Raw genomic sequence first — 23854 nt, forward strand, 5'->3', positions numbered from 1 at the left:
CCGGGTGCCAGGTTCACTCCAGAGGAAAAGGGAAAATAACACTTCTACATTTACCAATATACGCAGGAATAATATCTTTGGTAATGTGAAAAAAAAAGTTGAAAATGTGGGGGTTGAATTGTAATTTCCGAAAAAAGTTAACTAAGTGAACGCATTGACAGAATGATGTAAGTTTATAAATTAAAAGGGCCATTGTGAGACCAATAAATTTTTTTAAAAAAGCTAAACGTTTAACGTGGCAGTCAAAATGCAAATGAAAAAGAGTGAAAGTGCAGTGAGTAGATTTATTTGTCTTAGTTGTGAGGATTCTCAATACAAAATAAAACTTAACGTGGGCTTAATGAAGAAATGACATTAGCAAGAAGCTAACGTTTAGCTCCTCAGATCGCAGTCCTCACAGCCTAATCTGTCCTCACCGTCCATCATTCATCTTTAAATTCTGAATCACTGCATCACTTTTATGAAAAATCAACGAATCAAGTGAAACCGTTTATCACTTGCAATCTTTGACGGTGACGTCTGCATATACGGTGGCTGTGAGGGGTCAAACCCGTTTGGTTTAAGACGTTTAAGATTTGGTGTGCCAATATGATTTATATCAAAGGTAGAACAACTTGGGCTGGTAGTGTAGGTGATGAATTGAGCTGGAAGCACAGAAGTGTACAAAGTTAGACGAGTTGCAAATATCTGTGAAAACCTGAAATGGTCTGTCTGTTTAAAAAGTCTGTCTAAAAAGCCAGTTGTCCTTCTAATAGCGAGACCTACGTGTAGGTGGCGAAATTAGTTGAAATTTCCCCCCCCAAAATAACAACTTTCTAGCATTTCAGCAGAAGATACATCGCTCACACATCCGAAGAATCAATAATTCATGCCTCATCTGAATGATCTTATTCTCTTGACCCCAAGCTGTCCAATGTTTAATTAACTCGCAAAGACTTTACGGGGGGGTGGGGGGGTCCGAGGGGGGGTTCAAAGAGTATGACCACTGCTTTGTGAAACGGGGAATCCAGCCCCACGTCCCATTGTGCAGAGCTTGCTCACAGTTGACCTCACCTTCTGTTGGGACTCTGCTGTTGAAAGACAGGATTTCCCTGCAGGGACACTCGGAGCCGTCGGCGGGAGACGCCGCTGCCGTCACGCGTCTGATCCGATACTCGCGGAGACTCCGGCCTGAAGAAAAAAAAAAAAAAGACCAACTGAGCGATTAGTCGATGTTTATCTCCTTTCGCGTGTTTGGCTGAGCCATCGGGCCGGTCCCCGCCGAGAGGCTGCTTTTGTTGATCCTGGGGGGAGGAAGCATTCGTCTCCATTGACGCACACACAACGTCAATTTGTCTTTTGTCGCGGCAGTAAATGTTCCAATCCCCTAAAAACCAACACCTCGGTGATGTTCGCGTCTCTTACGTGGAGGAGTTTCTTTCTGCTGCCTCAGGTGTGGATGCTGGTATGTTCTGATTGCGTAAGCAGCTTCCTCTCAGGTCACTGCGGGGTCACCTCACACCCGCGTCCTTTCTTTCTGTGTCTGAGAGGACAAATATTATTCTCAGGAAAATTGTTGGAAAGAAGACAACAAGAACATAAATCTAACATAATCATTTTCCACAGATTGACAACTACACAGCTTAAGATAACAATGTGCATTGTCATGCACTACAATATACACTGTGTTGTGGAAAGTGGCACAAAAAGGGAAATATCATTGTTGTGGAGCCTCATAGTAAAAACAAAGGTGGCCTTAAGATGTCTGTCCTGGGGAGGAAGGCCCCTCACAGCACAGCAAACACAGTGCAGAGGAACTGGAAAGTCTTTCTTAAGATATTAATTGCAATTCTCTCTGTATATTTATTTTTGTCCCTTGCAAATGTACATGGAATGAAATTGTACCACTTACCAGTAAAGTCAATTAAGAAACTGTTCACATATTCGGCTAAATTTTCAACTGGATAAAGACACACAACATGCAGTGAAGAGGCAACATGAAAAGGTAGGTTTCGTCTTTTACTTTTGTCCCTCGTCTTTACGGAAATCTTTCTCCTGCGGTGCGGTTTCTTTATTTCGTAATTTTGGATGTACCTTTGAATGGGAAACCCTTCTGAAGCTTTGGCATTTCTCTCATGAGAGGCCGTGTTGGCATGATGGCACTTGTTGGCCAGAAAGCAAAATAAAAATGTTATTGAGCAGGATAAATTCTTTATAAATTGTAATGCAAAATCGATTGATTTTACTGTTTTTTCCTCTTTTCTGAGCACTGGACGACTTGATTTTTGTATTGCAACTCCATATTTTGCGTACGTTGTGCTTGTGAGACACGTCAGAATCAGCAACGCTCCTCACTCCAGCCACATGTAGACCTCAACAACGATCCCCTGTGAGCAAATTATGCTTTTAAACAGCCCAATCAGCGTCCCCGTGATACCGTTTAAGGCTGCGGCCCTTACGTGTGGAGGAAACAGAACCGAGTGGCGTCAATGCCTTCCGCTGAGGGCCGTACAGTCACAGAAATAAATAAATAAAGATGCTCTGAGGCCTCCGGAAGAAGAAAGTGAGCCAAATGCAGAGAGAAATCAACATCCGGCTTGGTGTGTGATGCAGGTCGCTGTGCACCTTAAGATGGTCATATTGATATTGTGTCGTCACACGATAGCATCATGTCATTTTTATATATATAATAATAATTGCAGTCAAAAGGTTAACATCATTCTGTAAATTTATACACTGTTTTCAAACATGAAATTGCTTTAAAGTAGTCAGTGAAAAACACTAACTCAATAAAATTGCAATATTGCACAAATTGAGTAGCACTCCAGAATTCAAAATATTATAAATATATATATATAAAAGTTGCACATAAAAGCTACTAATTAGTTGCTTAAGAACAAATGGGTTCATCAAGGTAGTTGTAGCAAAAGACCAGTTGTGGTCACTTCGGGTTTGAATTTTAACTCTGGTGGGAAAAAAGGAATAATTTCAGTTGAATGTCGCTTCAAATCAGTTCTTACTGCTTTTCACTGTCATCTGACACAAATACTCAATTCTTCAATAACAAAAACAGTAACTTAGTAAGTAACAGCAAAGTTCCGTGAATGAGTGTGAATGAGTCGTAGTGTGTGATTTTTTACGATATCATTCATGACAAAAACAGATCAAAAGAAATTCCAAATTTGTGAATAATTGCCTGCTTTAAAGTGACTGGTCTCTTTAAGACCTTTCATTGATTGATTTTCTCTCAATATATTAATATTGTATTAAGTCGTGTGTACATCTCCGCTGTGATCTTCGCATTCTGCGGGCCGTCTCTCTTCGTCAATTAGGAAATGTGTTGGCATCACAGGCAAAAGGGGGTTGAGTGATACTGATGACGTCACTGACCCAACCCACAGCTCACCAATCACAACAAAATCATAAATCGCCTCACAGATGTGTCCCTCGTTTGATTAGCACGCGGTCCAAATGGCTCCCTGGAGCATATCAATCAGCACAATATGGCAGCCGCCGGAGAACAGTCCGTAATACGTAAACTCCTCGGGTTCCACACGTTGTTGACACTGCCAGAGCCGTTACTTTCACCGCCTCGGACTGTCACCTTTTATTGGTTCGTCCGGTCGCGGCGTCCGCCATTTTTTTTTATTTTTTTTATTGTCGATTCGCCTCTTTCTTTTTTTTTGGGTCCGTTTTACGAGAACACAATTTGCATTTCCTGTAAAGTGAAGCTCTTAGCGACGGCTCAAAGCCCGATCTTCCAGGAGTGTGAAGGTTGCGGGAGGTTATGATAATTTCCCGCACAATAAGGCCGCCGCCGCTGTGACCCTCGTACCCGGAGCGGGCCTCAATGCGCCCTCTCTGCATATCAAAAACACCAGCCGTTCGCGCCCCCCCGACTCATCTCATCTCCCTTCTGAAGACTCGTCCGGCCATTCTAGTTCTGAATAAAGATCTCAGGAATCATGCAAAATATAATTAAGGGGTAGCGAGCCGCAGATATGAGCGCACTAATTATTGTACTGTCGCAAATGTATTCCACCGTGTTTCAAGTTCAGTCCATTAATTTGCTCCCTCTCAATCACGTTTCTTTTATGTCTGCATGAACTCATGCATTAGTCCGTCGCTCTAATTTGCATTCGGCTCGAAAGCTCCACAAATGGCGAGTAAAACCTTTGAAGTAGGTGAAAATGATTTATTCATTTTTATCATACCTGTTGCTTTCCAACCAGGTATTACAATATAATATCTGATATATTGTCTTTATTTTCAACATCTTTTTGAAGCAGCTTCGCACAAACATATCATTTATATGACTGTAAAGTTGCAGAATGTAAGAATCTTTAAATGTGATGTACATTTCATAACAGGAATTTCTACGGGATTTATATGAAATAGAAGGCAAAGGAAAAATAAATATACGAGTGAAAGTATATAGAAACATAAACCACCGATGCCAAAGTAAAGTCCGCCGCCTTTAAGTCCAAAATGTGAAGATTCAACAGTTGATTGTGAGGAAAACTCATCAATAAAAAATATATTGTTCAAATTATACATTTTCTTATTTAAAATCTGCTAATGCATTATCAGAGCAGGAAGTGGAACTTTGCATAAAGCCAGGTTCAAAATTATTTTTTCATTTTATCAGAGTGTAATCTAGTGTTTTTACAGAGGACATTTTATGATGATTTTATGATGTTGAATGTGAGTACAGCATTTTTGCCTGGAATGTTTCCACTAATGAAACTCCATCCCAACTACTGTATATTTCAAATAAACATTTACTTCAATATACAACCAGGACCAGCTTGCAAAAGAGCAATATCCATCAGCATTTTATGGGCCTGCAGTGTAGTCTACAAGTCCAACCAATGAAGATAAAACGGCTTTATTTCAGAATACAGCATATTGTTGTATTTGTTTATTCCCTTAAATCAACCCTTAAATCACTGGCCGAACCTTCAACTCAACTCAAGTATAAAAACACAATGTTAAACCCATATGATTGGAAAATCTCTGACTGTGATGACTCCTAGTGGTAGTATCAAAGTTCACAATTATAATAAACAGGAATCCATGATAATTCATTCAATGACACTATGTAAACAACACCAGAATCATGTTGTAATTTAGGTCTCAACAAGGCTCCGCTCATTACAGTATATCCACGATGAGAGTTCTACGTTGTCAATATTTACAGGGGTGTGTATATTTACATGTGTTTGGATAATCAGTACAACAGGCATAAATAATACGGAACGAATCAGTACAATTGATACAGGACGAATAACTCGATACCCAAACAAAAGCTGCCATTCACTTCCCATCTGAAGGCACTGGTGGATCCTCGCTCATTTCGGATTCAGTGCTTGATGTATACGCCTCATTGTCAATAGAGTTTTGTCTGGTGGGTACTTGAAAATGCATTAACCTACAAACCAGGGGGAATAAGCCAGGGAGGCTCCATGTGGAACCAGTGAACCCATTAAAAGGTCTGATCACAGCGCTCTGTTTATGAGTGTCTTCCACTTCATCCTAATGTAGCTTTTAGATGATGCTAATAGATCACAGGCCGTTGTGATCAGACAAGGTAATGGACCTTTGTCACAGCTTGCTAAGTATGGCTTCAGGGCTACACGCACGCACGCACACGCACACACACACACACACACACGAGGCTTAGACGCACACACAAACACACATGCACAGACAGATGTTTGAACACAAGCAGCACCGAGAGACAACAGCGCACAGAGGGGCGACGGATAAACGTGCACCGACGTGCACGCGCGCACATGAGGACAATGACCCTAATTAATAACGATTAGTCCTTCTCTCAAACACACTCCAAAATGTGCAAATGGAACAATAAATATAGCTCTTAAACGTGAGCTGAAACAATCTCTACTAATCATTAGCAAACATCGGCCCGATTTGTCATTAATACTCTGTGATGCGTGAGGGGGCAAATAAACCGGGGGGGGGATGGCACATCAGGTCGGGCCCTGCAAGCAGCTCGTCAAAGGTTAAAGGTGAGGAGTAAAGTTATCAAACTATTAACTCTCCTCAACTACTCTACTGATCTGTGGTGTTCTTAAAGTGATACACGCCTTGGTCCAACAAGGCTCTATGCTTTTTGCATGGAACAAGAGACAGCATTTCAGGGTCATGGTGAAATTTGAAAAACACAAGTATGAACTTTGACTTGACACAATCTGAAAAAATCTAGGGTTATTAACAAGATACTTTTACCTGAGAGGTATGATACCTCTCGTTCCATCCCAGCTGTTCCAAAGATCTCTTTTTGGAAACATTGATTGGATTGAAGCCTTCTGGCCTCCTCTGATCTATTGTCACTGAAAAAGCAGCATCCCAACCTTACCACCACATGTGGTGCAGCCGGAGACATTAAGAGGCTGAGACTACTTCCACTTTGGTGCCCAGCTCTCCAGTACTCGAATGTACGGCTTTCTTCTGTTTGTATCATTATAAACGTAACAGGGACAACATCAGGTGTTGTCTAAATGAAAAAAATGACACTAAATACAGTATATGACAGGTTAAGACGAACAGTTCACCTTCTTTGAGGGGTAGAAGCAGCGGCTCTGATCCATTGCTGCGCGTCCCTCAAAAACAGTCCTCCATCAGTGAGCTGACCATCAGAGCGCCACTACTGACAAACGGCTTAATGTTTTATCCCACAGAGACGCAGAGAGGGACCACAAAGTGGTGACACTGGGTAATAGGGGATATATATATATATAAAAAATAATGATTAGCCTACGTTGTAAATGGCAATTAAAGGACACTAAGTGCTGCAGGCGTTGTCCTTGCCTTTCACGGAACTCACCCAGCTGCTGAAAGCCTCTGGCCTCTGAACCTCATTTGTCAAAATGAGGCGGGGCAGGCTCTATGCGTTAGATCAATTAAGTTAAATAGCAAAAAGTGATCAGAGTGATTAGTTTACAACCCGGTATCCACCCTGTACACGTGTAACTGACTTTACTTTCTTAACTTTTGACCACACATCATGACCAAAACACTGATAAACGATGGTCGGCTGAGTGCTGAGGTGCGCTTCTCAAAGCAGGTGTCATTAGTTTCACTTTACCCCAAAGGGCACTCGGTGTAATTGAAGGAGGGGGGGGGGGGCTTGGACATGTCCAGCGTGGGGAAGGCTGTTTGAGGACAACAAAGCGAAGTGGATGCACACAGCTTGTCTGAATCCTCTCTGATCCTCACACAGAAGGCAGCGTGAGATTGGAGGTGATTTGCATAGAGTGGCACCGCCACCTAGTGAGGCTTTTTGTATCGTCCAGTTTACATTCGACTTCTTAGTGTCGATGGGAATCAAAGTGACAATAACAACGTGAAAAGGTAACTTTCAAAATAAGTGCTTTCTAAGGACAAAACACACATTAGCGTGACATGACATGGACAAAACATATCAGTCAGAAAACCTAAGAATAGGAGAGAATTACTTCTCTTCTTACTCAAAGTGTCTTTTTTTACAAAAAAAAACTATTTCTGGCACCCATCAATTTCTCTTTATAGGGCACAGAGCACACTGTAAACAGCATTCAGATGAGAAAATAAAAGAATAAGGAAGAAAATAAAACCTACATGGCTATTTATATAATAATAATAATAAAAAAAGGTTGCCGTATATGAATTGGGTGACGCAGCACCTTTGAGCCGTCACAAAACGTCAGCAGCCCATCAAACCGGCCCTCGGGCTTGACCTCTGGGTGAGACAGAAAAGAGGCCTTTGTCCCCACCAGTGGGGACCAGTAATGAAGTGGACTGAGTTCCCCCGGCGGCGATCCCACCTCCGGACGCAGAGTCGCACTTCATTTTCATTTCTCCGGCGCCGACGAGATCGCAGCTATTATCTGATGAAATTGAACAACCTTTACCAAGCGAATAAAGCTCTTTTAAAAGCGCCGGCCCCCGACCCCCGACCCCACCCTCCCCCTTTGTCCGCTGTTTTGAATTCATTGGCCCCCTCTCTCGACACGACGATGGGAATAATCTCGCCAAGTGAGATTGACAGTTCATTTCAGAAATCAATATTTACAATTTACTTCTTTCAAAGTTCATTCTGGGAGAGGGCTCCATATTATCCACCTCCCAAATAAGCTGATCATATCTCCGCCGGCGCCGGAATGAGTTTCCTACCCAAAACGGGTCGTTTTTTTTTTTTTTTTCACCTCCTCCTCCCCGTCCCTCCCTCTTAGAAATCAATGTCTGCGTTTGTGCGCTTTAATCTGGCCTCTGATGACAGTAAATCTTTATCTGTTCCTGGGCGAGCAGTGGTGAGCGGCTGACACCATTTCCCATCAGAACAAAGCGCGCCGGGCCTGTGTGGACTCTGGGAGATACACGGGGCTCTAATGTGGCTGGACGTGTTTCAGCGGGGCCATTAATCAGAGAGCGTGACAGCCAGACCTGCTGTGGTTCTCTTCAAGCCGGAGAGTCACACCGTGTACTCAGAGAAGCCCGAGGGCAGGTTGATGGAGATTAAACCTCCTGCTCCTCTGTCACGGCGCCGGCTGAGATATTTCCATCGACAGAAGTTTTTACGCAACTTCACTTCGTCACCGCACGTGCTTGACAAAAGAGAATCTGTTCATAATAACGTCCGAACAAAGTGTAGTTTTTAATGTTTATCACGTTCTTTTCAGTTAATTGCAAGCAGAGTTTTTCTTTTTTTAATGACAGTTACTATACAGTATGTCCAAGAGAAAGTTGGTGTTTCTTTGAGGATCTCTGGGAGGGAACTCGTTCCTTTGTAAGGCCCCCGCAGAGTCCTACAATTCTGTAGTAATAGAATGTGCTAGAACCACAGTATGATGCTCATGTCAAAGTCCAAATTGGACCCTGAGGATGTATAGAGTCTAAAGTGATAAACAGTTTTGACGTTTTCCTCAATGTGCAGTGCACCGTCAAAATGCATTTGAGTGAGTCATCAAGGATTTAGGTGTATGGGTGCTAAATATGCGTCACCTCACAAATTTAGAACAATATACACATGACCGAAAAGAGGTATTTTCAAAATTTTCAAAATGAACTGTTGTGCCCCCATTAATTAATACAGTTTTATTATTATTTAGTCATAGCATTCGTTTCGTGTCTCACATTTTGGCAGAATCTCATCAAATTGCATTCTGGCCGCCGGGATTGGCTGGAACTAGGCCCGTCATTGTCAAGGAGGGTGGAGGCCCTCCCCTTACACGCTTAAACTCATGCAATGCTCGGCATGTCAGGAAGTTACCTCTCATACTAATCGGTTACCAAACTAATCTGGAGAGGAGCAATATTCATGAGCGAATCAAAACCGAGTGGCAACGCTTAGAGGCAGCCACACCCCTCAGAAGTGGAAACACTGTGCTTAACCAGCCGTGAGCTTCACTTCGCTAACGCATCGCAGAGTAGTAGAACTCCTGCTGTGTGAGTCGCAACACTTCCAGGTGCTTCCCGCTCTCCCCTGGTCACAAAAGGCAAAAAGCAAACTCAGCTCTTCAAGCTTTTTTAAAAAGGGGCAGGGCTGGAACCCTCCTTGACTTTGACGTGCCGAGTTCCATCCAATCCTGCCAGTAAAATGCAACAGGAAGTTCTGATGAGGATGGAGTTTGAGGCTTTTACAGAAAGCTTCTACTGCCCCCAGGGTAGTGCTGTCATAAAGGGGATTCAATTCATGAATCATCTGGACTAGAGACATGGAAGCACCAAAAGTAAGTATTGACATGAGGGTCATCAGGATTATGAGATAATGGGGTTCAGTCTTTAAGGAGTGTGAATGTGAATACAGGGGATCTTAACTTCATGCTGACATTATCCTGCCTAAACTTCAACGACATGAATCAAAAAACCAGATGAAAATCGGAGGAGTACTTAATCTCATAGAAGTGTAACAGCAAAAAATAAATCGCACAGGTAATGCACACAAACAATCGTGAGTTTCTCTGCGGCACCCCGAAAGCGTCCAGTGACGCCCTGTGATGATCCATAACCCCCTCTGTATTAATAACATCACCTCCAGCACTGAAAGAATTGACCACAGTAATAAGTATTATTTTGCAGATTTATTGCCCCCTAGGATCAAACAAAAGCCCAGTGCTCCATTCACTGAGGCTCTACGGGGAATTATTGGCCGGTAATCTATTGTATAACAGCTTTTAGAGAAATGGGTGAAAAGGGGCCGCAACCTCCTTCCAATCAATTCATATCTAATTAGCTCTTATTATTTATGACAAGTTGAAGAGGAGGGGGAGTCTCAGGGGAGGGATGGAGACCTCAGCTGCCACAGAGGGAAATGAGAAAGAAAGAGGTTATCGGGCTGAGTTATTGATGAGCACGGAGGATCTAGAATTGAATTTCCAGACGGTTGGAGAAAGAAATCTCGAACACCCCCCCAATCCAGCAATATTACATAAAAAGCCAAACAACATGGAATTGCAATTCCATGTAATTGTATGGAGAATATGCATGTACCCTAAATTCCACCAAGACTTGGCTGAGAAAAGACAGACGGAAATAAAGAGAGAAAACCAAGACTTGTGTAAGCACGACATCTGCTGTTCAGCTCAGGTTATAACAGCCTATGGACAAAAGATTTTATTTGGGTTTAAAAGCCTCAGAAGCAGCAGTGATGATATTAACTCAAGTATAGATCGTGTTATTGTAAAATAAAGATGTACGGTAGGCTCCTTGTGTAAAAAGTAGTGCTGTCAGTTAAACGCCTTATTAACGACGTTAATGCAAACCCATTTTAACGACGTCAATTTCTTTATCGCGAAATTAACATTTTCTTAAATAATGAATGGGGGGTGGATGACTGTCAACAGGCTTGTCTGTTTGAGTGGCTGTCTGAAAGCAAAGAAGAAGTAGGCTTACCTTTTATTGGTAACCTAACTGGTTCATTGTTTCTGAAACAAGAGGCCTGGCTGCTTTGTTCACTGCAAACTGGTAAAAAAATGAATTTTTATAAAAAATAAATTTCATTCATTTTATTTTGTACCGCCCTAATTGGAAATGTTGTTATTCAGTAAAATAATACATATGTATGAAACAAGTCAATCCACTTTTTTTAAGAGCATTAAAATAAATAAAAAATATGGAAAAAAATGTTTAATGCACCCACAACAACTACTATAATTGAGTTTGTACATTTATGTGTGACATCACATCCTGTGACATCACATTCTGACGCCCCAGTCTGTGACGTGTTGTTCTAACATTCTGGTTGCCTAGATACCATGTGTGACATCACATCCTGTGACATCACATTCTGACGCCCCAGTCTGTGGCGTGTTGTTCTAACGTTTTAGTTGCCTAGATACCATGTGTGACATCACAATCTGAACTTTAAAGCGATTGATGTCATTAGAATTAGAATTTAGAGTCACTTCAGATCGGACACTGATCAAGGACACATCTCATCAGAACTGAGGGACATATAATCTTCAAAAGGTAACAAGAACATCTTTATTTGACCAGTTTAGAATTCTTTTTGAAGAATTTGGACGTCCAACAACAAGTTGAGCTGACAACTGATTTGAAAAAACAAATGGAAGTCAAAGTGTTCAGTTGGGAGGTTGAAAAGGCAGAAATGCTGGAGGCTTTAAAGGCAGAAAGACGCCTTCGGAGAGAGATTCTTGCTGAAAAGAAGGCCCTTGAGAAGCAGATCGCACCGGCGGTCAGCTCACCAAGTCCACCTGGAAACCAGGGCCACCTACCCCAACCAGTGCCAGACCATCCAAGTACCGGCACAGAACATCAGGACCTGTCAAAAACCATTGTGGACGTCCAACAGCAAGTTGAACTGGCTCCCGAAAACAGTGACTTGATGAAGCAAATGGCAGTCAAGGAGCGTGGTTGGGAGGTTGAAAAAGCCAAAATAATGAAGGCTTTACATGCAGAAAGAGGCGTGAAGAGACAGATACTCGCAGAAAAGATGGCCCTTCAGAAGCAGCTCGCACCGGCGGTCAGCTTACCGAGTCAATCTGGAAACCAGGGCCGCCTACCCCAACCAGTGCCAGACCATCAAAGTCCCTGCACAGACCATCAGGACCTGTCAAAAACCATTGTGGACGTCCAACAGCAAGTTGAACTGGCACCCGAAAACAGTGACTTGATGAAGCAAATGGCAATCAAGGAGCGCGGTTGGGAGGTGGAAAAAGCCAAAATAATGAAGGCTTTACATGCAGAAAGAGGCGTGAAGAGACAGATACTCGCGGAAAAGATGGCCCTTGAGAAGCAGCTCGCACCGGCGGTCAGCTTACCGAGTCAATCTGGAAACCAGGCCCGCCTACCCCAACCAGTGCCAGACCATCAAAGTCCCTGCACAGGCCATCAGGACCTGTCAAAAACCATTGTGGACGTCCAACAGCAAGTTGAACTGGCACCCGAAAACAGTGACTTGATGAAGCAAATGGCAATCAAGGAGCGCGGTTGGGAGGTTGAAAAAGCCAAAATAATGAAGGCTTTACATGCAGAAAGAGGCGTGAAGAGACAGATACTCGCAGAAAAGATGGCCCTTCAGAAGCAGCTCGCACCGGCGGTCACCTTACCGAGTCAATCTGGAAACCAGGCCCGCCTACCCCAACCAGTGCCAGACCATCAAAGTCCTTGCACAGACCATCAGGACCTGTCAAAAGCCATGTCGGACATCCAACAGCAAGTCAACAAGCTGTACTTGGAAAATGCTGTCTTGAAGGAGAAAATGGTCACCAAGGAGGTCAGTTGGGAGCACGAAAAGGCGGAAATAATGAAGGCTCTAGAGTCAGAGATGTCAGTTAGAAAACAGGCGGAGGCTGACAAGAAAGTCATTGAAAAGGTGAATTTAGAGTGGGAAAAACGATGGTTTGCAAGGGAGGAGGAGTATTCTGCACGGCTCAAAACTCTGCAGGACGACTTTGACAGAAAGAATAGCCAGATCATCATGGAAAAGGACAATCTGATCACTAACACAACCAGTGAAAAGAGAGCTCTTGAAAAACTGAACTTGAGTGAAGCCAAGCTGAAACATCAAGAAAGCAAGATGATCCTGATGGAGGCAGAGTGGAAAATCAACCTCACGGCTCTGGAAAATAAAATGAGAGATGAGTTTGCAGAAAAGGAGGCCAGGATACTTGACTTTCAGAGACTTAGAACAGAGGCCTGGGAGAAGGAAACTACTGACATCAAATTTGCCTTGGAGATGAAAGAGAAAGAAATCGCGATCATCCACAGCGAGGCAGAGCGTAAAATGAAATGTGCGACTCCGGATCAACACCACCACTCCTTCCTTGCTCTACATGAGGGACACTTCCAGAAAGAGCGGGAGAGTGAAACACTCAATGGAGAAATGAACAAGGAATGTCTCCTCAAAGTGAACCGATTGGAGGAAAACATCAGGCTCCTGACCCAAGAGAAAAATGACCTCCGGATATGTAACCTCCGCCTTGAGGAACTCGCCCATAAAACAGACAAGGAAAGGGTGCAGATGAAAAAGGAGGAGAGGAAGTTGGCGAAGGAGAAAGAAATGATACTGAAGAAGCAAATGAAGGAATCGGCCAAGATAGAAAAGGAACTGCTGAAGAAGCAGAAGAAAGAGAGGGAAGAAGATGAGAAAAGACAAAAGGAGGCACTGAAGAAACAAAAGAAAGGAAAATAGGCTTTCATCGAGCGGTTTTGTCCGGTAGTCCGGTTTACCCAAACGCAAGTTTTAAAAAAAAGGTGTAACAACCAACACCTACACAATAACACACAGGGTTTTGTCCGGTAGTCCGGTTTTCCCAAACGCAAGTTTTAAAAAAAAGGTGTAACAACCAACACCTTAACATACAGGGTTTTGTCCGGTTGTCCGGTTTTCCCAAACACAAGTTTAAAAAAAAGGTGAACAACCAACACCTTAACATACAGGGTTTTGTCCGGTAGTCCGGTTTTCCCAAACACAAGTTTAAAAAAAAGGTGAACAACCAACACCTTAACATACAGGGTTTTGTCCGGTAGTCCGGTTTTTCCAAACACAAGTTTAAAAAAAAGGTGAACAACCAACACCTTAACATACAGGGTTTTGTCCGGTAGTCCGGTTTTCCCAAACACAAGTTTAAAAAACAGGGGAACAACCAACACCTACACAATAACACACAAGGTTTTCCCAAACGCAAAAAAAAAGTGCACACCCAGCACTTCACCACTTCACTAAACCAACTCCCTTGGCTCCGTCATTCGCTCGCATGGTTCTTCCTATCACAGCTATGCCGACAACACCCAACTAATTCTCTCCTTCCCCGACTCGGACACTCAGGTGGCGGCACGGATCTCTGCATGTCTGACTGACATCTCCCACTGGATGTCCGCTCATCACTCGAAGATTAACCCCGACAAGACCGAACTACTTTTCGTCCCTGACTGCCAACATCGCAGCGACAACACAATCCTGTAGATACACGCTCTACAACATCAGGAGAATACGACCCCTTCTCACTCAGAAGGCGGCACAGGTGCTGATTCAGGCTCTTGTCATCTCCCGCCTTGACTACTGTAACTCTCTCTCTGCTGATTCTCCTGATGTTGTAGAGCGTGTATCTACAAGATCGTGTTGTCGCTGCGATGTTGGCAGTCAGGGAGAGTTGGGAGTCAAGTGTCACGCCGAGGTTCCTGGCACTCTGAGTGGGCGTCAACACGGAGTCGCCGAAGTTAACGGTCAGGTCCTGGGTGGGCGAGGTTTTTCGAGGGAAGAAAAGTAGTTCGGTCTTGTCAGGGTTGATCTTCAGGTGATGAGCGGACATCCACTGGGAGATGTCAGTCAGACATGCAGAGATCCGTGCCGCCACCTGAGTGTCCGAGTCGGGGAAGGAGAAAAACCACTGAGACCACTGCAGCTCATCCAGAATGCAGCAGCTCGACTGGTCTTCAACCTTCCGAAATACTCCCACACCACGCCGCTTCTCCGTTCTCTTCATTGGTTACCAGTGGCTGCCCGCATCCAGTTCAAAACATTGGTACTGACGTACCATGTTGTGAATGGATCGGGACCAGTCTACATCCAGGACATGGTGAAACCCTACATCCCAACCCGCACACACTCCGATCTGCATCTGCCAAGCTGCTTGTTCCTCCCTCATTGAGAGAAAAGCACTCGGCGAGATTGCGACTCTTCACTGTCCTGGCTCCCAGATGGTGGAATAAGCTCTCTGATGACATCGGGACTGCAGAGAGCCTCTACATCTTCCGTCGAAAACTCAAGACACACCTCTTTAGACTCTACCTTGACTAAAATACTAGCAAACCGTAGCACTAACAAATGGTAGCACTTAAATTGTACTTATAATGGAACTTTTCTATAACATGTTTTGAAAATGCTTATTTGATGAAAAATGTACTTTCTTGTTACTTGTTCTTCTGAGTTTGTATCTATGTGGAAATGCCCTTTTTGTACGACGCTTTGGATAAAAGCGTCAGCTAAATGACATGTAATGTAATGTAATGTAAAATGAGTGCAATTTCATTCATCCCAAAAGAAAACCAATTAAAGGGCTGGAGCTGAGTGGTGTAAGGGGATGGGGGAACTCAACAAATCATGAAAACTCAAAACCACCCGACGTAGTGAGGAACCTGCTTCCCAGGACACAGCAGACAAAAGGATAGGAAACCACCACCAGCCTAGTGGCAAGTTACAATAGCCGTGGTTAAAACACTGGTGGTGGTTTCCTATCCTTTTGTTTGCTGTGTCCTGGGAAGCGGGTTCCTCACTACGTCGGGTGGTTTTGAGTTTGTTTTGAATTTGTTTTCATGATTTGGTTCCACCACTCCCTTACACCACTCAGCTCAGCTTTAGAACTATTTAAAAATAAAGCTGTATTTTTCTAAACCGTGAACTGCGTCTCTTGCCTGAACAAGTAAACTTACTCGCGTGCCTTGTGCTTCCCAGATTATTTCTCCTGGTGAAATTCCCCGGGTGACGTTGTTGGTTTTTCTCTTAATTTGGTTTAGTTTCCCTTTTGCACCCTATCCTCGCCACAAAAGCAACCTCATCCTTTTTAAGGAGTTCTATTTAAATCAACATGACAATAGGGTGACTTCATTCATTCACATACACATAGTTTAGTTTTGAATTTAGTTCTATGCCTTTTTTTGCTGATATCAATAGTCAAAATTATTCACAGACACATTTTATTTTTAACATTTTAACTCTGATCCAGACACTGAACCACGTTCTAAACCAGAGGGCCCAACACTTTTTGGACTCGCGAGCTACGTTTTTAATTTAATTAATTTGCCCAAATCATGGCATCATCTACCCCTCAGGTGAGAGGCGACCCAACGTGATTTTTCTTTCAATGGCAGGCGATCTACCAGCACTGGCTTGATCGACCTATTGAGCACAACTGTTCTAAACCTTTTCTTTGTGCACATGGAGTCGAACCGAAGTGCATCTGCTGAAAAACCCTATTGAGAATTAGATGTGTGGCCTGTGCTTTGTTGAAGAAAACAGTAACTTAAAAAAAGGAAAATGTCTTCAATCTGGAAAATAATTTCAATACAGAAATTTTAAAACAGTTGTGCTTTACTACAGCTGTCAATATATTAAAAAGATTTAACTAATGAATTGCATATTTTGAAATTCATTTATCTCGATTAATGGCAATTAATGATTTAATGATTAATGAATGTTGTTGTTAACAAGTTTGATAAAGAGGGTTGCTCAAGCACGGTTGTTATTCAATAGTGTTTCACAATTATTTTTTTTAAATGTCTCAAATCAATAAACATATCAACCTCAAGTATCTGCTCAGAATAAAGACGAGGTTCAAATCAAAGCATTTTACTGATCTGAGATTTGTGACCAGGGCCGGGTCTAGACAGGCATATATGAGGGGGCAGCCACAAATCTTGAGGGGGCATTGTGCTTCAGCACCTAGCTCCAGCCCCTAGTTTGAGGGGGCACAACATTTATTTGAGGGGGCCAGGCCCCCTCTTGCCCCTGCCTAGACCCGGCCCTGGTTGTGACCTTTGTAAGTCACACTGATGTTGATGTGAGTAACGACCGCGGTGCACGGACGCGAGTGGTCACGCAACCCTCGTCTACGGGACCATCCGCGATCGAGCCCCCCGATGCCCGATGGTTTCACTGGTCCGGCCCGCGTGACATCAAAGTGGACCGTATCTCTACAACAAGAGCTAATTCATACGGACTTGCCATCTTGGCTTGCTGCATGAATTACCGTAAATATAGTAATGTTCAGTCGTCATGTCTGACATTTAAACTGAACATTTAGATTTACATTTAACATTTATATATAACATTTTACATTTACATTTAGATTTAACATTTATATATAACATATAACATTTATATTTACATTTAGATGAAATATTTATACTATTTAACAACTTTGTGTATCCAATGCAGCGATTATGATTGTATAAGTGAGCACTACTGTTCTCTCATATTGAGATTTGGATCTGAAGATGTCGGGTCGCTCTTTCTCTCTCTGATAACGTGTTTCTGTTTTCCAGACTGACATCGAGTTGAGAGTAGTGAACCCCAGACAAAATCTTGTTGTTACTACCAGTACTCTATATTTGAAACTGTCGTGTTGAGCAAAGCAAGGACCAGACTTGAGACTTTAATCAAAGCACTATGACAATGTTTATTTGTGACAGGAGTATTCTATGAGGGGCCGTTTAGGACTTAACTATTGAGACACTCTCACACACACTACTGAGACACTCTCACACACACTACTGAGACACTCTCACACACACTACTGAGACACTCTCACACACTCTACTGAGACACTTAACACTCTCACACACACTACTGAGACACTCTCACACACTCTACTGAGACACTTAACACTCTCACACACACTACTGAGACACTCTCACACACTCTACTGAGACACTCAACACTCACACACACTACTGAGACACACTCACGCACACTACTGAGACACTCTCACACACTACTGAGACACTCTCACACACACTACTGAGACACTCTCACACACACTACTGAGACACTCTCACACACACTATTGAGACACTCTCACACACACTACTGAGACACTCTCACACACATTATTGAGACACTCTCACACACACTAATGAGACACTCTCACACACACTACTGAAACACTCTCATACACACTATTGAGACACTCATGCCATCTCACTAGTGTGCGTGAGAGCATCTCACTATTCAACATGAGAGCATCTCACTATACAATGTGAGAGAATCTCAGTATACAGTGTGAGAGCATCTCAGTATACAGTGTGAGAGCATCTCAGTATACAGTGTGAGAGCATCTCAGTATACAGTGTGAGAGCAGCTCAGTATACAGTGTGAGAGCATCTCACTATACAGTGTGAGAGAATCTCAGTTATACCGGAAGGCATCTCAGTTACACCGAAAGGCGGAAGCAAAGAGCGCTGATTTTGAACAGCGCAATGCGCCAATCATACGCCCTTCCTTCATATGCCTTGAAGTCTGCGGTCGCCCGTCCAAGTTTATAAATACTACCATAATCAAGGGACGGAATGTCATTTTAGGACGTTTTCAGGCGAGAAATTAGGTGTTTAAGCAACATTTCTGCGGTCGGTTTGTTAACATTCAGCCATCGTAAAAAATTCCATGGAGGATGTCGGAGACGTGAGGCGTAGTTAACGGGACCACCTCATGCCCCCAGCACCGGGCGATCAGCCTCATCTCACGCCGCAGACAGCAGCCTGTTCTCGGCCAGACTTCTGTGAAATTGATTACTTGTATTAGGGGGATGTTGGACCGTCCTGATTTGCAATGCCCTGACGCGTATTTGTCCTCCTTTATTGGAGTTGCGCTGGGAAAACTGTCGCCCCCCCCTCTCTGGCCGTAACGTCCGCGCCACCCCCGCTAACCTGAAACGACTTTGACACCCCTGATTTAGAGCCTCACGAAATATTGTCCTTTTTTATGGTGTTATGGATATGGTCACCCTACATTGTATCTACTTTTCCGTAGCGGAGACACGTGTGGATCTTACAATAGAAATATTCATTAATTAATATTTGGATTTTAATGTATTATTTAATCGATTATTACGCTTTGAAGCTGATGCCCTGCTGCCGGTTTCCATGACGGTCTCCCCACAAGACGTTTAATAAAGACACGATTAGTTTTATTCCACAATGATAGACAGTACAATAAGCGCGCACACTATGGATACAGTATAGTTTACGTATAGTTTATTAAGGTTATGAATTTAAACTCTGCTCGCAAAATAGCCATTAAACAAACACCAGTCTCAGATTAGAGGGTATGAACACTCATCCTAGTTATACTATCGTATACTTATATAACCGCTATGGAAAAGTGGATCGAAGCGGAGCATTTCACGGAAGTCTGGCCGAGAACAGGCTGCTGTCTGCGGCGTGAGATGAGGCTGACCGCCCGGTGCTGAGGGCATCAGATGGTCCCGTTAACTACGCCTCACGTCTCCGACATCCTCCATGGAATTTTTTACGATGGCTGAATGTTAACAAACCGACCGCAGAAATGTTGCTTAAACACCTAATTTCTCGCCTGAAAACGTCCTAAAATGACATTCCGTCCCTTGAATATGGTAGTATTTATAAACTTGGACGGGCGACCGCAGACTTCAAGGCATATGAAGGAAGGGCGTATGATTGGCGCATTGCGCTGTTCAAAATCAGCGCTCTTTGCTTCCGCCTTCCGGTGTAACTGAGATGCTTTCCGGTGTAACTGAGATTCTCTCACACTGTATACTGAGATTCTCTCACACTGTATACTGAAATGCTCTCACACTGTATACTGAGATTCTCTCACATTGTATAGTGAGATGCTCTCATGTTGTTTAGTGAGATGCTGTCTGAGTGTCTCAATAGTGTGTATGAGAGTGTCTCAATAGTGTGTGTGAGAGTGTCTCAGTAGTGTGTGTGAGATTGTCTCAGTAGTGTGTGTGAGAGTGTCTCAGTAGTGTGTGTGAGAGTGTCTCAGTAGTGTGTGTGAGAGTGTCTCAGTAGTTAAGTCCTAAACGGCCCCTCCTAGTATTCAGTCCTGCAGTCATACGTGCACAGACCTGTTTAAATCTGTCTGGCAACAGCAATGAAAGGGCGCTTAATACAAAGTAATGTATAACTATATATAAAGGAATATATAGTCTTTAAGAGCATTTTTGATTGGGTCACTATGATGGAGGCGGCTCCTTGTTTATGACCTTCGGAGAGCCCCATTGGAGCACAGGGACGTCCATCCCTTCAGGCTCTCGGATCATCACGTCTCCCGTTGTTCATGAGTTCACTGCATACTTAAGATAGTTTGTGTGTGAGACAATATTCTGAGTCTCAATATTCTGTTTTATCTACATTTGACCCTGAGAGTGCGTGGAGTTCTTTAGCAACAGGTTCACTGCATATTTAGGATGTTTGCTTGTGAGCCATGGCCACCCAGTCCCATGTATGGACGTGACCCTGAGAGTGCGTGCAGCCTTTTTATCAACATGTTTGTGTGCTCCGGGTCATACACGGCCTCCACTCATTATTCAATTATTGTTCAAGTGTAATTGCAGTCTAGCGTGAGCATGCATGATTATATTTAATGCTAAACAAAACCGGTAACATTATCAAACATCGTGTACATTGTTATTGTTATTGTAACGAATCCCGTGAAATGACGTGAAACTTACTGCTGGAGAAATTACTTTTTTTTTTTCCTTCCGTCAAAATGTCTTCCTTAAACTCCAGCGTAAAACCCCACAGTAAGAGCGTTTTGCATTTTGTCATACGGGTCCATTAAACTATCACAATTTCAAGATTAAATTTGTATCTTTCCATAGCTTTCAAGCTCACACATAAAAACTTTTTACCGTTTTAAAATAAAAGTCTGGAGTTTTAAAATAAAAGTCTGTAGTGTTTTACACATACATTTCCATAATTATGACGTACAACAATACAACGCACTGAAATTGACCATTTCGTGTGATGACTAGTCCACTGAGCATTTTAAGAGCAATAAATAACAATTCATTTGCAATCATTTACCCAAGAAAAACTCTACCTCTACTTAACATTACATAAACATGCAAATACGTGCTCCATGTCAATTCATGCTTCAAACAATATTCAATAACCCGCATCTGTGTTTTCCTACGGATGAGACTTTTATTTTGAAATCAGAGCAGTGTTTACCTCATTTCAAACCCGGAAGTGAGAGACACTACTGGTCCGCAAGTGCCTTTGCCCCGTGTCCTACCTCTTTTATCTGTCCATTATTGATCCATAAGTCGTGGTGTGGCATCGTTTATAAGAGAACGCGTGCATGTGAAGTCATTTAAACAACGGCTTGCTATCATTTGGTGAGTGTCCAAAAATGGTCTTTTAGACAGTCGAGCTAAAGCCAAACCAGCGACACAACAACTCAACAACCGGTTCGACAAGGTCCATCAAATGGCCCTAGTGGCGTTCTGCTCTGTCCCAGCAGGTTGGATCACCTGGATGTTGCGCGCGCGGGCTCTGCTCGGCTTCCTGGTGACCTCAAGGGCCGCGTGCGTCCTCGCTCAGACGGGGACATGCGCGCAGTCTGCTGCAGCTTACAACCACAAGAAGGACTGTTTCACGAGCAGACCAGCATCCACCATGGCCAAGACCATCAAATATCTTGGGTACGGTGTGTGCGTGTGTGTGCGCGTGCGCGCGTGTGTGTGTGTGTGTCCACACTGACCTGTTGATGCTCCACACAGGCAGGAGGAGGCTCAGCACATTGATGAGGAGCTCTTCAGTGAGTATGGCTTCAGTGTGGACCAGCTGATGGAGCTGGCTGGACTCAGCTGTGCCACGGCCATCGCCAGGGTGAGATGTACATCAGGGCTCTTCTTCTGAATTTTAAAAATGTGTGTTACCTGGAGACACCCCCCCCCCCCCATGTCTAAACTTAAGCCTTTGCTTGGAGAACCGGGTTAACAAGTTTTTTGTTAGATTATGCCTGAAGGCAGAAATAATCTCTAGAAGAATTTCTCTTTAATAGCTGCTGTAAATAAATCGATCTTTTCCTTGTCAAATACCAGTTGCAGAGATTTGTTCCGTTTTTTTTTCTTCCTGACAGGCCTATCCAATCACGTCCCTGGTCAAGGCCAGACCTTCTCTGCTCGTGATTTGTGGCCCTGGGAACAACGGAGGAGACGGCCTGGTCTGTGCACGCCATCTTAAGCTCTTTGTGAGTGGCCTTAACTTGAGGGACGCCGTGTAAGATACACGGCAGTGGTGGAAAGTTCCTAAAGAACTGTACTTAAGCACAGTTTCGACATCATGGGTTTTATATTTTAGGTTGTTTTATACCTGTGTTTTTCAGTCACCTGTTGCCGTAATTGAGAGGTTTTCCCAAAGCTCGGAAACACAAGAAGAAATTAAAGTTTTCTGGTGGCAACTTTAAAACAGACTGAAATATTGCACCCGAAAAGTAATGACCTCGACAATCAGATCCTCAGTGGCAGCTTTGAGCCAAGTTCAAGTCATCATACACCCCTTGAACCTTTACAAACGTGGTGATTGCCATTGTCGTGTCTAACCTGTGTCTTTATGGTCCTGGAGGGTTACGAGCCCACCGTCTTGTACCCGAAGAGGCCAAACAAGCCTCTGTTCCAGGGCCTGACCACGCAGTGCCAGAAAATGGAGATCCCCTTCCTGACGGAGATGCCTGAGGTATTACAGCAGGGCTGGCGACTACATTGCAGGAGACGAAACTCTCTCAATGACTAAGGAGGCAGAATCATTTACTTGTGCTTCCTTGGCGACATCTGCAACATCTGTATGATCTGAACAATGAAATTGGATTCTCAGGCCGCAGTGATCGACGAGGCTTACAACCTGGTGATCGACGCCATTTTTGGCTTCAGCTTCAAGGGCGCAGTGCGAGAGCCTTTTGGGTCCATCCTGGATTTGCTGAAGAAGACGACGGTCCCCGTCGCGAGCATCGACGTCCCCTCGGGTCAGTCCTCGCTCCCCGCACGACGTGGACTTCCCGCGAATCAAAGCGCACTCCCTACCCGTCATAGTGATTTTAAACTTGTTCTAAGACTTCGGCACAGTTGGGAAGACTTTCCTATTTGTGATCATTAAATACACGCCAGTACATTTAGAAATGTACATGCATAGGATATTAAATTATTTAGCAAGTCCAGTTGATTTTATATGGTCATTCATCTGTCTGTGACCAATGTATAATATATTAAAAAAAATTGCTTTTTAATATTACTTTAAGTGGCCCTTTAGCTTCTCCTGTAGTGCGATCATTGGACCAAACCATGACTAAAGACTTGAAAAGCAGTCACAACTTCTACCGCGAGGAAGCCAAAGCCTGGACGGGGTTCCCATGATCCTGCTTGTTTTGTTATTATCTTTTTCCAAGGTTGGGATGTGGAGCAGGGCAGCGCCGACGGCCTGCAGCCCGACACGCTCGTCTCCCTCACTGCTCCCAAGAAGTGCGCCCGCTTGTTCCGGGGACGCCACCACTTCCTCGGAGGGCGGTTCGTGCCCCCGGGCCTGGAGAGGAAGTACCAGCTCAACCTGCCCCGGTACCCGGGCCTGGACTGCGTGTTGAAGCTGTAGATGACTTGGATGAGAAGATCCATTCCAGCATTAAGACTGGAACCGGGCGTGAATGGTGGGACCAGTCAACACGTGGCTTGTTTGTCTTCGTCTTGACGCCCACAGAAATGCAAAAATAGCGACTTGTTTTGGCTCGTGTAGTTATGTTCTAACTCACAGCATGAAAGGGATGTATTGTCGAACCTTTGGAGACGAAAACAAACCAATAAATGAAAATAATACAACTTACGTACAAACCAGTAAGTTGATTGGCGGTTGCCCGGGTTATCGTTTCTGTTACGCG

The 23854-nt window shown here is 43.7% G+C and overlaps 1 protein-coding gene across 3 annotated transcripts; it reads left to right on the top strand.

Annotated features, from left to right (window-relative positions):
* The first annotated feature begins 21147 nt into the window (after window positions 1–21147).
* Window positions 21148–23799, top strand: naxe (NAD(P)HX epimerase). Of its 3 annotated transcripts, none has more exons than XM_037474156.2 (7): window positions 21148–21323; window positions 21425–21629; window positions 21708–21816; window positions 22070–22180; window positions 22555–22665; window positions 22804–22951; window positions 23372–23799. In XM_037474156.2, exons 2-7 carry the CDS (start codon window positions 21463–21465, stop codon window positions 23569–23571), a joined length of 846 nt encoding a protein of 281 aa, XP_037330053.2. In that variant the 5' UTR covers window positions 21148–21323; window positions 21425–21462; the 3' UTR covers window positions 23572–23799. The 3 variants fall into 3 exon arrangements, with proteins under 3 accessions (XP_037330053.2, XP_037330052.2, XP_037330051.2); XM_037474155.2 differs by having other exon boundaries at window positions 21449–21629; XM_037474154.2 differs by having other exon boundaries at window positions 21149–21323; window positions 21446–21629.
* The last annotated feature ends 55 nt before the right edge of the window (window positions 23800–23854 follow it).

Source organism: Pungitius pungitius, chromosome 17 (genome assembly GCF_949316345.1).
Source record: "Pungitius pungitius chromosome 17, fPunPun2.1, whole genome shotgun sequence".
Classification (NCBI taxonomy): domain Eukaryota; kingdom Metazoa; phylum Chordata; class Actinopteri; order Perciformes; family Gasterosteidae; genus Pungitius; species Pungitius pungitius.

Coding starts and splice junctions, on each gene's coding strand:
- naxe (XM_037474156.2), top strand. CDS start 21,463: ATGTTGCGCGCGCGGGCTCTGCTCGGCTTCCTGGTGACCTCAAGGGCC. Junction 21,630..21,707: donor AAGACCATCAAATATCTTGG/GTACGGTGTGTG, acceptor TGCTCCACACAG/GCAGGAGGAGGCTCAGCACA. Junction 22,181..22,554: donor CACGCCATCTTAAGCTCTTT/GTGAGTGGCCTT, acceptor ATGGTCCTGGAG/GGTTACGAGCCCACCGTCTT.